The 17762-nt window shown below is 28.0% G+C and overlaps 1 protein-coding gene, 1 long non-coding RNA gene and 1 pseudogene across 6 annotated transcripts; all 3 read left to right on the forward strand.

Moving 5' to 3' along the window:
- The first annotated feature begins 2463 nt into the window (after positions 1–2463).
- LOC111031625 lies at positions 2464–9454 on the forward strand. 5 transcript variants are annotated; one of them, XR_002604227.1, is made up of 11 exons: positions 2464–2594; positions 2653–2832; positions 3389–3493; positions 3943–4122; positions 4947–5063; positions 5826–5930; positions 6373–6541; positions 7310–7828; positions 8050–8302; positions 8437–8606; positions 9093–9454. It is a non-coding gene; the product is annotated as an uncharacterized LOC111031625 (long non-coding RNA). The 5 variants fall into 5 exon arrangements; XR_002604223.1 differs by having other exon boundaries at positions 2464–2832; XR_002604224.1 differs by having other exon boundaries at positions 2464–2832; positions 7310–7372.
- A 4933-nt stretch (positions 9455–14387) lies between these two features.
- On the forward strand, positions 14388–14874 carry LOC111031613 (annotated as a pseudogene).
- Positions 14875–16745: 1871 nt separating this feature from the next.
- Positions 16746–17762, forward strand: LOC111031614. The gene is made up of 2 exons (XM_022311643.1): positions 16746–17375; positions 17511–17762. Exons 1-2 carry the CDS (start codon positions 17160–17162, stop codon positions 17760–17762), a joined length of 468 nt encoding a protein of 155 aa, XP_022167335.1. The 5' UTR covers positions 16746–17159.

Below are 17762 nucleotides of genomic sequence, written 5' to 3' on the forward strand. Positions count from 1 at the left end.
TTTGTAAAGCTTCACAATTTTTATATCGACAGTTCCATCTTGTGTCACTCAGTCGTGTTAAAGTCTTTTTTTCAATACCTAATTTTTTTTGAATGTCAATGAGATTTTTATTTCTCGCTGGTTGAGAAAAGTGAACATATAATGACTCTAATGTATGAAAAACATTTCTTGATTCCTTTAAAGCAAACAATATGATAAATATACCTACCTAATAATACACAATAAATTCACAATATTATACTATATTTTCAGTTTTCACATACCTTTTCAGTTTTACACATATCAAGCACTACAAGGTTGACTCTATGAGCCATACAAATATACAATGGGTATAAATAGCATATGGAAATTTACATTTTATTAAAGCTTGTACACCATTAAATCTCCCAGACATAACACTAGCTCCATCGTAGGACTGGGCTACCAGTTTAGCATTAGAGTTTAATCCACATTCCTTCAAGTATTTGAGTATATATTCACAAAGAGATGGAGCATTTTGACTTTCAGAGCAGTTAATGAAACCAATGAACTTTTCAAAAATGTCTAGCCCTTTACAATAGCGTATACATAAGGCCATTTGTTCTTCTTACAATACAAAATCTATTACTTAAACGTTCATAAATCATAATATAATCTTATACCTACCTATCGGTGCTTTCCTGCTTAGGAATTACGTAATAAATTGAATTATTTTTCTAACAAAAAATTGAAATTTGGAGATTTAAAATGAGGGGGCTATACTATTTTTTAGGGGGGCTAAGCCCCCTAAGCCCCCCCCCCCCAATTTACGCCTATGATTATAGTTGTAACTTATTAGTTACTAAGTCACACCAAGAGTTCAAGAATTATATAAATTATAATACCCACTTCCTTCATAGGTATACTGTATACTATAATATATAAAACATATAATTATTTAAATAATGTTTATGATGTGGAGTTGTGGACTGTGGTAAGGTTTTATTCCCTTTTCTATGGGCTATAATTCTACTCACTAGTCACTGCGTACAAATCGTATGAACCACGATTTGTAAGTTACGGACTAAGATATCAATATATCTTAGTCCGTGGTTTATGATTATGAACTAACTGTTGTTATCACGCAGATAAGAACTGTAAAATGTTTCCTGATACTCTGTTTATACTGTTGATAAACTGTTCCGATGAAGGGTCATTATAAATAGGGATTGGGGTACTTGTCCCGAAATTTCATGGAGAAAAAAAAAAAGAGAAAAAAGAAAAAGAAAAAGATAACCCAACCTAGCCAACCGCCAAATGAGTTCAAATTTTCAATTTTAGAATTTAGTATTCCTAAATGAGCCGTCTTGAAATATATATTCAATTATGTATTTAATAATTCCCGCGTTTTTACATCTTATTGTTGTGTTTTGTAACGGTTTTTGCGAGACGTTTTTTCCAGTTTCCCACCACCCAGTCAACTCCCACCATCAAGATTCACGATGTACAAGCTACGAATTACGAACGACTTGCGAGTACCGACGACTCGCTTTTCAGCCTCTGGACATAGCACAACTGCACAACTTTCGTGAGATTTTTGTGAACTGTGCCCTGTTTACCATTGCCGTTTACGCCTTTTATTGTCGTTGTTTAAAACTTTGACCATAGTTCATACCGCCGACTCTGTTCGTACTGTCGCACGTCNAAAGAATAAACAAACTTACATTATTAGAACATCAATTTGAAGTACAGAGTGAAAATGGGTCCAATGTATATGTAGTAGATTTTACTGTACCAAGTTGTACATGTTTAGATTTTGAAAAGTATCATTGGCCATGCAAACATTTATGTGCAGTATTCATATATGTACCAGGTTATTCATTTAATGATCTGCCTGAAAAATTCAAAAACAATGTTTACATATCTGCTGACCCTAGGTACTCAATAACCAGCCCACGAGAAGAAATAAGTACGATTATAGTACAAAATACTACAAATGCTACAACTGAACAAAAAAATATAAAAGCTAAAAACATAGAAAATGATATTAACCTGCCAATACAAAGTAGAGAAATTCTTAAAAAAATTACAGACCTGACTTACTTAATAGACCAAAAAGAATATTCAGCAGAATGGTCAAAACAATTGGAGGTTCTGAATAGCGTTTATAAGACAATGAGTGGTATGGCAAATAAAGAAGATGGGCTAAACTTATTACCTTCTAAACGTAATTCATCAGCATTAATAGACTTGCCAAAGACAAAAAAAAAGAAAAAGAACTAATTAACAATTAACTTAATAATAACTTAATATTGACAAACATACTATGTATAGAATTTTTTTTACAAAATTGTGTTATTAACAGTGTTTTACCTTTTTATTTTATGTGAATTAGTGTGAATTATAAATAATAATATGTGAATACCTAAACTTTTGATAAGACAAAAATGATAACGACTACACAATGATAACAATATTTTGGTGCCGTAATAGGTAGTATTTATAACGACCCTCCGATGAAATACACGTAGGACGTATAGTTAAATTATAACCTGGAGAATATGATATATAGATCGTAGTCTCACAGTTATAACTTATATTATAGCCTATCATTGTACCTTCGTTGTAGTTAAAAGGTACCTTGGTAATTGTTGTTTGTTTAAACAATGTCTAAGAACTCTATCGAAATTTTAGGCCCTGGCAATAATCGATCAAATGATTGCTTTGAACGGGTATTTTCAGGTTGATTCACTACATCTAAGCAGTAAATCAACAGTACGTCCACTTTCATAGTTGCTCAAAAAGGCTGGGAACCAATTGCTGGATCATTCAATACTGTCCGGGGCTGTAAGGTATGAGAAGATAATGCATAAAGTGAGTGTCTACTTCAAAAATTGAATTAATTACTAACTAAAAAATACGACAAATTTATAACGTCGTAAACGATAACTACTTGACGAGTGGTTTGACAAACACTTTTGAAAGCCACATAACTCTTCATACGTCTGTGAGTCGAAAAAAAATATCCAGATAAGACAATTTCAAATCTCACTCTTCCTTCATGTTGTATACTACTTAAGTAGATGGTACAAGATTTTCAAGGAAGAATTTGGAGTGTATCGATACGTATCGAGGCAATTTTGAGCGTTCAAGAAGTTACACGTGCAGTATACAAGCGATACGTACCACCCGTATCGAACTCGGACTTCGATACGAGGTGGTACGTATCGATACGTATCGAATTTTTCTTCTTGAAAATCTTGATACTGTTCAAAAATTAACGACCAGTTCCCAATGACAATGATAAGATGAGCTCTCTGGTTTTTTTTCTACTTTTCTCTATTTATTTTTGAGGGAGGGAAATATGCAACAATCGCAATCAAACTTTAAGTGCCTACCATGAATGTTTGATTTCTTTCATGTCTTATAGGAAAAACTGGCAGTGATTGGATAAGAAAAGTATATGCAGTGATAACAATACGCGTCATCGAAAAAGAAACACTTATTTTCTGTGAGAGAGACAGTGATGTTGAAGGTAAAAAGTGTTTTGAATATAATATGTATGTTATATTGTGTCGATACTTATGTGTGTAATTTTGGTTAAAAACGTATTAACAATATACCAGGATTTGCCATCGATGAGAGAGCCTCCATTATAAAAAAAGATATGTAAAAGTGGAGAGTGGCAATTTTAACTTAAAACAAAGTTTTTTTTCTATTTGTATCCTTCAATATCAAATTAAGTTCATATCAAAGATTAACTAATTTTTTTTTTATAACCCTTTGCTTAATACTTTTTAACCTTGAGTATCCTCTATACTTCATGTAATACCATTTTATACTACTGCATAATACAAGCTCACATCTCTGACGCAAGTTGTGGATTGGCCATCCCAGTAACAAATTATTTACTCTATATTACAATACATTATATTATTTCCCGATATTTGCTATGTATATTTACTCTTTGTTTTGATTTTTTAGATATTGTGTGATTCATTGTTGCAAAATAATCATTTTGTTGAATCTGAAAAAAGATTTTGTGTAAACTTGCAATCACTGCGACACATGGATGTGAAAATTTCAATTATACACCTGATTCAATGCAAACACCAATTTTACATCTACCTGTTTAAAAATCCAACACACCAGACTTACAAAAAGGTAAAAAAGTTAAATACTTATCCAAATCTTGTACGTTTTTAATTTAGCACATTTTATTGTAAATTCTAAATTGAATGTCATTAGGGCTCTTTTGAAATTAGAATTAAGTAACATTGTTTATTCTTCTTCAGCCTGCGAGGTTCCTTTTTTAAATTGAAGTTGCATAATTCAGAGTTTGGGCAAACGTCAAATCTAGATGAAGGTCCATGTAGTATGTTAGCCATAGACTTATATTTCCTAGGGTAGATTAAACTTGGTCAACTGACTATTCATTTCAGAATAGACTAAATAAATCTTATCACAGAAGACCCAGTCCATTGAAATTATTGCTTGATACAGACATACTGTAGATACAGTTAGTACTAATTATATGCACAATGAACGTAAGGAAAAACCAAAAAGATTGAATTGTGGATAAGAGCTAAAAGTTAAAAAAAAAGAAAACATTTAAATTATTGAAAATAATCTTCATGGTGTGAATAAGTAATGAATTATCAATATCATAAGAGATTATGAACCATATCAATTTTGATGTCCACCCAATCACTAAGCGATACAAATTCTAGAAAAGTTCAAAACCAAGATTCTTTTTAAAAATAAACACATCATTTATGTACCTTTATTTTGCAAACTTTTGAAGTACCTGTCAATAATGATACACAATGAATTTTTGTGTGTTGAAGGAAGGCAATTTGCTACAATTGCTACCAAACTTTAAGCGCCTTCCATGAATGTTCATTGTTCGATATCATAAGTTACAATATTGTAGTATGTTATACCGATTTATATGTTTTAAAATTAATTTTGTACAATTATTATTTCAGAATTGTTTGACCGGATTCTTGTAAGATAAACAATAATTGATTCAAAGGACACACATTTGCCAGTTTAAACCAATTCGCATAAATTATCTACGAACACAATCAGGTTTTGTAAATGTGGTATATGAAATTTTATGAATTTTAATTTCTTAACTAAAATACTGTTAGAGCTGTGCTACAACTACGTTTGTGGCCATTGGTACAAACATTAATATTTTTAAATAAAATATAAATGTCTGTAGGTATCACTAGAAATTACCAGTTTAATAATAGTTATTTTCTTGATAAAGATTTTTGGTGTTACTATTTGATTGGTTCAAAAACAGATCTGAATACCATTAATAATATATTTTTTGAGATGCTGCATACAACTTTTTTTAAATATACCTAAATTATTCATTTCGATCACCACCAATTATAAATATTTTGTTTCTACATGGAATCACTATACAAATATGTATTAAGACATTGCATTTTTATTGTTTTCAAAAACACTTAAACGATGTACAGAATGTGAAGTGATCTGTACACAGAATACTGTAGAATATCGGTTTCAAAAGCCAAATGACAAATAATTTCTCCTCAAATACCTATGATTAATTTTTCATTGAAAAAACATATAGGATTATGTAAAAGCAAGAAAACAATATTAGAAAATGTTGATTAACAATATGACCGCATTAAACTAAAAACATAATTTTTTAATTGAATTGTATTAAATTATAAATGTTGTGTGTATCAGTGTACCTTAAAGTAGAAGTCAATGACTAAAATATTAAACTATCAATATTTCTTTATCAATTTAATGAAAATATTATATATTGTTTTTTAACTTGGTAGAGAATCACCAAAAAAAAAACTAATTTCTTTTATGTTGTATAGGAAAATCTGGCAGTGATTGGATAAGAAAAGTATATGTAAAGAATACAATACTCGTCACCAAAAAAGAAACACTTATTTTCTGTAACAGAGACAGTGCTGTTGAAGGTAAAAAATGTTTTGAATGTAATATATATGTTATATTGTGGCGATACTAATGTGTATAATTTTGGTTAAAACGTATTAACAATATACCAGGATTTGCGATCAGTGAGAGAGCCTCACATTATAATAAAAGATATATAAGAGTGGAGTGTAGCAATTTTAACATAAAACAAAGTTTTTTTTTCTATATGCATCCTCGAATTTCAAATTAAGTTCATATCAAAAATTAACTAATTTATATTTATATTATTTAGAACCCTTTGCGTAATGTTTTTTAACCGTGAGTATGTTCTATATCTCCTATCATTTTATACTATTACACAATACAAACTCACATCTTTGATGCAAGTCGTGGATGGGCCATCCCAGTACCAAATTATTTACTTACATTATATTATTTCCCAATATTTGCTATATATATTTACTGTTTGTTTTGATTTTTTAGATATTGTGTGATTCATTGTTGCAAAATAATGTTTTTGCTGAATCTGATGGAAGAACTTGCAATCACTGCGACACATGGATGTAAAAATTTAAGTTATACACCTGATTCAATGCAAACACCAATTCTACATCTATCGATTCAAAATCCAATTCATCAGACTTATGAAAACGTAAAAAGATCAATACTTATCCAAATCTTGTATGTTTTTAAATTAGCACATGGTATTGTACATTCTGAATTAAATATCAATGGGACTCTTATGAAATTAGAATTATGTGACATTTTTGTTCTTCGTGTACAACACAAAATTATAAAAGGAAGTTAAAATGATTCATCATTGACTAATGATTCTAATAGCAGTGACAGTGACACAGATCTTCAAAATTTCCCTAAATTTTCTAGTAAGTTTACTATTAAAAAAAATCAGAAAAAAAATAACATTTGAATTTTTATTACATTAATAAATAATTAAATAAAGTATAATTCTTAATTAATATATAAATAATTTTAGAAATTGATTCCTGAAGCTTGAAAGTGCTTCCTGTTAAAAATAGTGTAACTCATTCAAGTTAAAATGAATTAACTATGATAGGGAATGTTGTACAGGATAATTTTAAACCATGTAATACATCTCTATCAGATCAAATTGGTAAATATTTTGTTTTATTTTCACTAAATATCTTAAACACTGTATAATATATAATTATTACTATTTTTTTTTTTGCATGTAATCAGATAATTATTGTTGATTTTGTAAATGATGAGTATTTTATCAGTGCTATTAGATGTTTCAATGATGAATAATAGTAACACCATTTCTGAAGATAAAGGTGATTTAGTAAATTCAAAAAACTACAATTTGTACCATTTATAATATAAATTAATTTTAATTATTGCAGTTCTATAATACAATTTTACAAATGTACTGTTTATATAGGTTTAAACACCGAAAACTCCACTGATGCTGCTGAAGATCCAAATAATAAACTTAAATTAAATTGTAATTGTGGTTCATTATAAAAATAATTAAGAGGACGTCATACCAGTATATGTTGTCTCCGTCTTACACACGTAAAACAACAAATTTTCGTTCACCAGTTTCAATAGTGTACTGTTAGTTTTGACATTAAGAGTGGACCTCTACTAAGGTAAGTAAATTATCCGTGTTCTCTCAATGGTTTTTTACGATATTTTAATTTTTAAGTGATCATTTTCAAATATTTATATTTTACATACTCATAACTCACTTGAAAATTAAAATATTGTTAAAACCCAACTAGAGAACAGAGAAAATGTTGTTACCTGAAAGTTTGATAGTAAGTTAAATTTATTCTAGTATCAAAACTAACGGTCCACTATTGAAACTGGTGAACAAAAATTTAGTATGTCGTGCGTATGTAAGCCGGAGACAACATGTGCAGGTGCAACATCCACTTAACAGTACTACTTATCGAAGGTTAATATTTTCATACCAGAGGCTTATTAACAAAAATTTATGGAATAGGATAATTTTTTTTAAATTCTAAATTTCATTAATCTATTTACTATCAAAACAAATAGGTTTATTTTATAATCATATATAAATGTTTATAATTAAACAGGCAATACATATGTATTTTAAATTTGATTATATTATTTATTTTAAATTTTATTACATTATTGGTTTAATTTGTATAGAAGTTCAAAAACAAATAATCAGACAACTAGTAACATTAAACGCTAGGCAAAGAGAATAAGGAGAGTATTTGCACCCCATAATGTTGGTAGTCAGTAACATCCAAGATAATGAAAAAATCTGATGGTTCCACCATCATTAGGATCTAATCAACAATTTGAAAAAATATGTGAAATATTCCCAATATCAATTAACAATTAATTAAATATGTTTAAAGAAGCTTTCACTGACGACAACGCCTTATACGATCAAACTGTAAGTAATTACAATAATAAGTAAATAAACATGTATAGTTATGTACTTTTGTTGACTGCTGTATATATAATTATACCTAATTGTAGATATTATATTATTTCTTTGACTCTATGAATTAAATATGTATTTTTAAGGTAAATATGTTATCAACAGACAACAATTGGTGGTGATAATTATTAACAGGCAGTGAGGCATATCTTAAAACAAATCATAACTGATGATTATACCAAATCATATAGTTACACTCGGCACAAAGGAAACAAATAACCTTTCAACAAAACAATTTTGTCTTCTTTACTTACAAGTAAGAATAAATTATACTTTGTATTAATTATAGTAGGCTTGAAAACTAAAATGACTTATCAATATTATTGAATTAAGTTATTATAAAACAATCATAGAGAATAAACATAATATTTTTGTAATATTTGTTATTTTGAAGAAATAATAATAATAAGGTTTTCCTTACTACAAACTAACTAAAAAAAATTAAACACTTATTACTTTCTTGAATATTAAAACATTAAAAAAATTAAATAGTTATGTAACTTAAAACAGAGTTGATATTATTATTTTTTAATTGTTAAAATGAATTGATACCTTAATTTTAATAATGTAATTGTAATAAGTGAAATATTGAGATTTTATAATATTATATGTGTGCGTAAAACAAAGTATTAATGTTGAATGATGCTCTCATCTCTTAAACGGATGACTGGGATTGTTAATATGCTTGATACCTTTGTATTATTTTGAAATATTTATAATTTTATGTATTAATTTATATTAGAAGCAACCCAGTCTTCTTATATATTCAATCAAACTTTGATTAAGAACATTGAATCTGCCGCAAGTTTATGGCTTTCAAAAGCAAGTGAAAGACTCAAGATGACCACACCAAATAATATTAATAAATGATTTTTGGCAAATACTTTGTTTTAACTGTTCAGCCAGGCCTGGCCACTAAATTTTAACGTAATAAATATTTTTTTTAAAGAACTATACACCTATGGGCTATGCTTAGGGTTTATTTAATAAAAATATACCTAGAATCTAAATCAAATCTTCATATGTATATAGTATATGTTACGGGCAATGTGGAATATCAATGTGGTCCTGGCTCGAACAATGTAAACCACAAATTTTTTTTTAACCAACTAATATTACTTTTTATTATTATTACCAGGGCTCGTAAGTTCATGCATTTGCATGCTTTTTTTGTTACACAGAAAAATATGCTAACAGAGATACAAATCCGTTTCATAACAATAGTAATAAAAATATGAAGTTTAATAGTGCATGTTTTAGCATGTCTTGGGTGTAAAGGCATATTTTGCATATAGTCGTTTTTTTTATAGTTTATAACGCATATTATTTCATAAAAAAATTGTTTAGAAAAATATTTGAAATGTTTCTTGTTTCTTATTTACTTTCTCGTTTACTGAATGAGAGTGTTTTGATTTATTTTTATTTTCGTGTGACTACTTACTTTTCTAGTATTTCCCTATTTAGATTTTATGCGTTTTACTTAGTACCGCGGAAACAATTTTATAGCTACTACTAGTTACTACCATCCTCCGCCGTGTTTAGTCCCTCGTCGAAACGATACCTGTAGAAGCATGTACACCTGTACAATGTTTCTTACCAATCCGCATCTACAATTTTGTACACTGGTACAGTGGTACAGTATAGTTTTCTTGCACACGCCAGTCGCCGATGAGTTGTTTAACTGTTCGAGTCGTGAAAATGTCAAATAACTAATATTTCATTCCAAATATTTTCATTGTAGGTGCAGGATAATGGTGTACCAAAATTAGACAAAAAATGACTACCTAATTAAAATTAATAAAGATGACAAATCCATATGATTATCAGATTATATGAACTTCACAAGAATTCATTTTATTAATTTTGATTGTTAAATATATAAAAATTAAAAGGAATAAAATACTTTAAAATTAATGGATATATTCTTATTATTTTAAAATTTGCTCATAAATATTTTACATAATGCATATTTTGAGTGCATAATTTTTAAAATGTAAGGGCATTTAAATGCATATTTTCGAACTTTTTAGTGCATATTTTGCCAATTTTTAGTGCATGAATGCCTGCTTATTTTGTGCTTTTTTTAGTGCATGAACTTACGAGCCCTGATTATTACATATTTATAGTATTGATTTTTTTTTTAAACAATCATTACTAATTTTATTCATGTATCATAATACAATAAACTATGAATTTTTTGAAACACTGTATAAACTTATTTTTGTTACTTATCTTACTGCCTATTTAAAAATCAAGTGTTGAAAAGCAGACAGACTATGTAATTCCAAGTGCCATGCTTCTAAATATTGTTCAAATGAATAGATAATAATGAAATTATAATTTATTATAAACATAAAAATAATTTGATGATACTTGTTAATTTTTTTTTGTTATTCCATCAAAATATTTGTAATATTATGGTACACGAATAAAATTAATAATGATTGTTTAAAAAAAAAATTATTACTATTAATAGGTATTGATTATAATTTATAATAATAATAAAAAATAATATTAGTTGATTAAAAAAAAAAATTTGTGGTTTACATTGCCCGTTACATACATACTTTTAAATGAATGTATGAGTTTTAATTTTAATAATGATATTCAATACATATTATTAAGAGTTTTATAGGTTTATACTATTGGGAGTGTGATAAGATACTCGGAACTTAAGTTATGTTATAAGTTCAGAAGTTAAGATATTTAGGTCCCCTGTCAAGACAGTGGACGGATATATATAAAAATTTGGTATGTAAGAAAAATTGTAGCTAGATAGGTTGCGAACCTGGATGAGTGTTGTGAATAGGTCCATTATAAAAAAGACAATGGTAACTTCTATAATACTAAGACCTAAGACTGAGAGATGGACATAAATCATTTACAAATAATAGGTAATATAATAAAAAAATATTAGGTATATTATTATTCACACATATGCAATAAATATTCATAGTTCATAAATTTGGTTGATATCTTCATAACAATATTATATTATTCCATGATTGGTCAATTATGAATGAACTACCTATTTATTTTTAATATGAAATGAATATTTATATTACATTGATTTGGTGAATCTCATCATGTCAATATTAGATCATTCTATGGTAATTCTAGTTTGAATAAACTTAGAATATTTTATTATTAATTATTAATATTCTATGAATAATAGATATGAACTCTTGATAGCATATTCATGGAATGATTAAAAGTGGTGCATTTGACCATTTTTGGATTATATTATCAGATTGATAGAAGAATGATAGACCATTCAAAAGTATGACATAAACATTCTTTTTGTAAAAAATGAATATTCATTTCATAAGCTATAACTATTGTAGTGCTATTTGGCTAGTAGATATGTCATACTTAGCTCTGACTAATTGAAAAATTAATTATTATTATATTTATTTATATTTACATTTTATACAATATTATTTAGTTTTAGCACAATAGTACATACAACAAAATATATAATGTTATGTATTTATACGGGTATCAACGAGGTTATACTGAGGTAACTAGTCCCTAATGGAGTATACAAATATTACAAATACCCATCAATATTTAATACTGCACAGCCGCCAGGGCACCAGCTAGTATTATAAAAATCTTCTTTTATATTATTATTATTATTATTTTTATTTTTTGGGATTGGGGCCTTTGAGTATAATATTGATGGGGACCTACCGGGAACATCCTGTTGAGCCTATCCACCCATGGCTGTCTTGTACTGTTTTTCATCATACATTGAACACCATTAAATCTTCTACTCATACCAGCTGCCTCATCGTAGCATTATCCTTTCAAATATTTTAGATTTATACCAAAACTGTCAATGCTTTTAATGCAGCTACTAGCCACTGGATTTGTTAATCAAATTAAATTAAATTTAACATTAATCTAAATATAGTACCTGAATTAATTGAAGGTATTGAAGTTACTCAACAGAATTGTAATTTTGAAAACTGATTTTATTTAGTTATATGATTTTGGGGGATTAAATGTACAACAATTTTTAGTAATAATAGTAAGATAATGATTAACTCTCTTGAATAAAAAAACGTTTAAAGTATTAATAACAGATTATATATGCTTTTAATCATTTTAAGAATAAGATTTTTTTTAAATCTTAGTAAGGAATGTTGAGGTTCATACAAAGTAAAATCAAGATTTAAAAAATACATGTAGTAGTAAATTCATGTATTTATAAAGAAACAACCAATTTTTACTATATAAACAATATGAATAAATTACACATTACACATAAATAAAAAGTCAGTTAGTCTATTAGCAGTAAAGGCTATAATTGCCTGCGTTATTATTAATTTTTTTCATTTTACCACATGAATACTTTATGCTCTCAATTCACAACTTTATCTTAACTTTACAAAATTAGATCATAAGAAAGTAATATATCAAAATAAAAATTAATAAATGTATCACTTATCTGTGTTCATTTTATATATATTTACATAAAAAAGGTGCATATATAGAAATTAACAATATGATTTATGAGCTTTCTTTAGCATAGGATTACATCAATGCGGATAACCTGCGACTGTAGATCAATTTTCGTTTATAAAATCCTCCAATGAACACTTACGTAAGATGTAATACACTAATAAGTCATAAATTAATCAATTATTTGTGTCAATTAAATGTACAATTATAAACTTCTTGTAAAGAAATAAATATAAACTACTGGATGTTTACAGCTTTGTAGTTATTGATTATTATAAAAAATTAAACTTTTAATGCTCAACTTGTACTAATATTAGGAAGGCATACAAATCTTAGGTTTCAATGTAAATTTAGTCATCAATAACCTACAGCTTAATTGCTAAAGCTAAAATATATACAAAAGGAAAAATCTGTCAAGTTCTATCCAAATTCAGTTGTTATATTAATCATTGGTTTTAATATATATTATTTATACGTCCCATATTATATTCTAACATTCAAATGTTTTATTAGATTCAGAATCCAATTCAGATTCCATTTTCAAGTATATATTGATTTGAGTAGTCCATTGATGGCAACTTTGAAAAATTATTAATTAAGTTTCCGGTAAGCCCCCCACTTTTTAATTGATGACTGTACTGTCTGTACTAAGTAATAGCATGTGTTGTTTGAAATGCTTCACAGATTTAGTTCTATATAGCGATATGGAAATCATACGTTGACCTAAGTTTCCGAAATATAAGTTTGTTTGTAGGGCTCACCCATCAGCACAACATTATTTCTAGTTTTAATTAATAATATTATTATCCAACAAATACCAAAACCAAACAAAATGTCGCTTTATGCTTACGACAGTTACACCTGGATCAGACATAAAGACTTAGATATAGGGCAAACAAAATCCAACACTGCACAAATAATCTAAAATCTAAATAAGTGGAAAGAATCTTTAGGCTTTTTAATAAATTATATTTTCAAATAGTAAAAACCTAATAAAACCAAATAACAAACAGATAAGTTAAAAATAGACGAAACCAATAACTACTCAAATATGCCGCTCTTAATGCAATGTACAACGAGAAATTTACCTATCACATAATTTTCAATCTCCACCTCAACAATACCTTAAATAACAACATTAAGCTAATACAACCGATTTACAGAAGAATAAATAAGCTCTCAACAGACCAACGAATCAATCTTAAGTACATAATACTAAACATTCCACCGTGGAAAAATTATTAATATCTCAAATACATCATTAGCTTATTACAAACCTATATTATAACTGAAATAGCTACTATAGCTCCTTATTTTCAGCTAAACAATTAAATAAATATAATAACTACAGAAAAGTTAGCAATATACGTACTTTGCCATATAACATATAAAAAACTGTCAACTACTTTGTAACTACGATACTACGTCATATTCACAGACTCGCTATGAGCTCTGTAAAATGTTTAAGCAGCCACGGAAATAACAGCAGTATAAAATAAGAAATAATAGAAGCAATAAATTGCCATGAAAACGAAATAACTAATGTCTGGATACCAGGACACAGTAACATATTGAAGGAAACGAAAGATTTGACCGTCTAGCAAAGGAAGCAGCTAATAATGAGAAAATAGAAATAAGCGAGAAGCACCATACTTATATGAAGACGTACTAAGATGTATTAACATCTGCTAAAAGAAAAGGAAACCTGCAAGCTCAGCGAAATTAAACGCACAACAGAACGTTGGAAAAACATAGCGAATCTTAACAGAAAAGAATATGTATTGTTAACACGTCTAAGGATAGTTCGCTGGGTACACAAACGGTTATCTGATGAACAATGAAGAACAAATCAATTGCGTAACATGTGTATTTCAGCTGACAATCAAACATGTACTCGTCAAATGCAGATAAATGGAGTTTGCCAGAACTAAACACAAAATTAAAGAGTTTCTATATCGACCCCTAGATCTGAATGTGTTAACAACTAAACAGACTTAAAACTTCACAAAAGCAATAGAAATAGAAAATTTAATATAAACAGTTAAAACGTATGTAAAAAACAAATGGTCATTGTAAAAATTAATATTAAAGAAAATAAATTATGATTTTTGTCATTGTAAGAACTAATATTATGCTGCAGGGCATATTTCTAATAAAAAAATTTAAAAAGAAATCTTTCATATCGTGGAATTAAAATTGTAATTAATAGTGCCCAATATAAAATAGTGTAACACAGAACATTTTTATATTGTTATAAATAAATATGGATTAAATTTAAATGATTGGATAATTCTATAATTTTTTTTTTCCAGAGTTACACAAATATTTTTAATTTGTTGAAAAAAATCTTAACATCCTAATAATGGTTGAATAAATTATAAAACTCTAGATAGTTTGTTAGACAACAAGAATATACAGTCTTGCTGATATACAAATTAATTTTAAGTCACTTATTTTATATTTGTGTCAATTGTATATGAATTCATTATTTTATAAATGGTGCATAAATATAAATGAATTTGATTTATGAACTTTCTTTAGCACAGGAATACTTCAATGCGTATACCTCAGACCCTGGTTCAACAACCACTCAAATTATTTGTAAATTATAATAATACGTATTAACAAAAAACATCAGTTGTTAAATAACTTGAAAAAACCTTAAATTATCCACAATAGATTATATTTTAATTTCAATGTTTAAGTATAGTACCTTAAATCTCAAAAAGTTGGAATAAAAAACCACATTTGAAGAACACCATTGAAATGAGATAGAAATAAATGCTCCAGTGAATCGGTGGGCCATATAGGAACAGAACACACACATAGTTAACATATCACCAGCATATTTAGTTAGAAAACTTGATATGACGCGTAAATATCAGTGAGAGAAAAAAATGTTTGCATAGGTATTACTCTAAATGACAGACTTATGAATCAAATATAAAAAGCTTAACTTAAAATTATTCAAAGATAATATATTTTTAGTTACGTTTTTAATGTTCGGTAAGTACCTATGCCTTGCGTTTGACAGTGTGTACTTCACTGATTTTACCATTATTTTCGCCCGTGTTGGGTTTTACAATTACGGACTTTTTTTTCTATAAAAATGAAATAAAATAAGAATACATTTTTACCATAGTTTTAAAAACAATAATCAAATAAAATACTTAGGTACCGGTGTATATACCAGTGTACTTTCCACGTTGCTTTACCACTCAATACATTTTGTTTGGACTTTTTCTTTTTTTATTTAGCCAAGCTAGCAATTGCTTTCTTAGCCTTGACCATCTAAAATTTTGTTTTTTAATTAATACATATACCTAACGTATTAATAAATAAGTTTGGAAAATGTAACAAAAATACCTCAACAAATTATGAATGGGTAGGTAAACACAATAATTATTTGTGGAAATATTATTTAAATGTAGGGTAACAAAACCTACCTAATCATTTAGAACACATTGTTTATACATTTTTTCAATTTTAAATATATCTTGATGATAATAAATGAAATTGATAATAATTATTAAGGACACAAAATTGTACATAGAATATTATTACCTTGATGGATAATAGTTGATGTCCTAAAAATGTAATATCAATAAGGTAATTAATTAAATTAAAGTACCAAAGTACATATTTAAGACAACATTAAATGACCTGTACTCTGCCGCCATGAGCAAAAACGCCGTAAGTCTCAAAAAAAATAATAAAAATGAGTTAAAAACAAATAAATTATTGTAAAATTTAGCTTGTATAGATGAATATGCCGTATGTCTGAAATATTACTCCAAAAGTATAATACAAGCAATAATCAAATAACTAAAACTCCGTAAATCGTAGAAAAGTTTGTGGTTACTAGGAAAAAACGCCACAAACATAGGCGGAGATTGGGGGGTGCTTGGGGGGACTTAGCCCCCCCCCAAAAAGATCGAAAGCCCCCCCAAAATTATCAAACATTTTTCATGGTATATAATATTAAAATAGGTACTTATTTTACAACGATTGACAAAATCTTGGAACTTCACAAAATATTTTTTTTTCCCGAAATGTTGTCAAAATAAATGTCAATATAATAATTATTATTATACCATATTATACCTCGTAATCGTCATCGGTGCGCACCGGCTGACCGTCGCGACGGATTGTTATCGCATTTATCGCAATGACAAAAATAGAAATTTCCAATAATCACAGTCTGATAAACATTATTAATGTGCCGAATGCCGATTGCTGTTTCGACCGTTTCGTTTATCGTGTTGCGTCTTGCGTTGTTTACTGTTGTTGTAAATCGTAATTTCGGTCGAATACTCGAATACTTTATTAATTATTTATTAAAATGTCGAATTATTTTGAATTATTTAATATTAAAAAAAAACCTAAAGAAACTGTAAAATCTGAAAACGTGTTGCCGACGGAAATTCCTGAAAAAACTACAGTACACTCCGACGGCGACTCGTCATCGAATATTGATTTTGATTCTCCGCGGCTTCATATTAGTGAAATAAATGATTTGGGTAATATTAACTCTGGTCCATCACGTCCAATTATGAAGGTAGGGTAGATATTATATATTTGAGATAAATATTGGCAATATTGCTTATAGGTAGCTTATTTTGTATTAAAGTTATTTGCATGCTAAAATGTATAGAGTGACTTTAGTGACTACTACTTTTAATTTATGCTCCAGTCTTATCCAATGACAAAATTTGGTCAACAAAACCGTAGTTTTAATGCATCATATTACGACTGCTTTGAATGGCTTGAATATAGTATCATCAATGACGCTTTGTACTGTTTTGCTTGTCGTATTTATGGTTCTGGGAACAATACCGAAGATACATTTACCAAAATTGGTTTTAAAAAATGGAATAAAGTAAACATTTTAATAATTNTATTTCTAAAAGTGTGTTTCCCAACTTATACAAGCTTCTACAGGTAG

This window comes from Myzus persicae, unplaced genomic scaffold, assembly GCF_001856785.1.
Source record: "Myzus persicae strain clone G006 unplaced genomic scaffold, MPER_G0061.0, whole genome shotgun sequence".
In the NCBI taxonomy this organism is placed as follows: Eukaryota; Metazoa; Arthropoda; class Insecta; order Hemiptera; family Aphididae; genus Myzus; species Myzus persicae.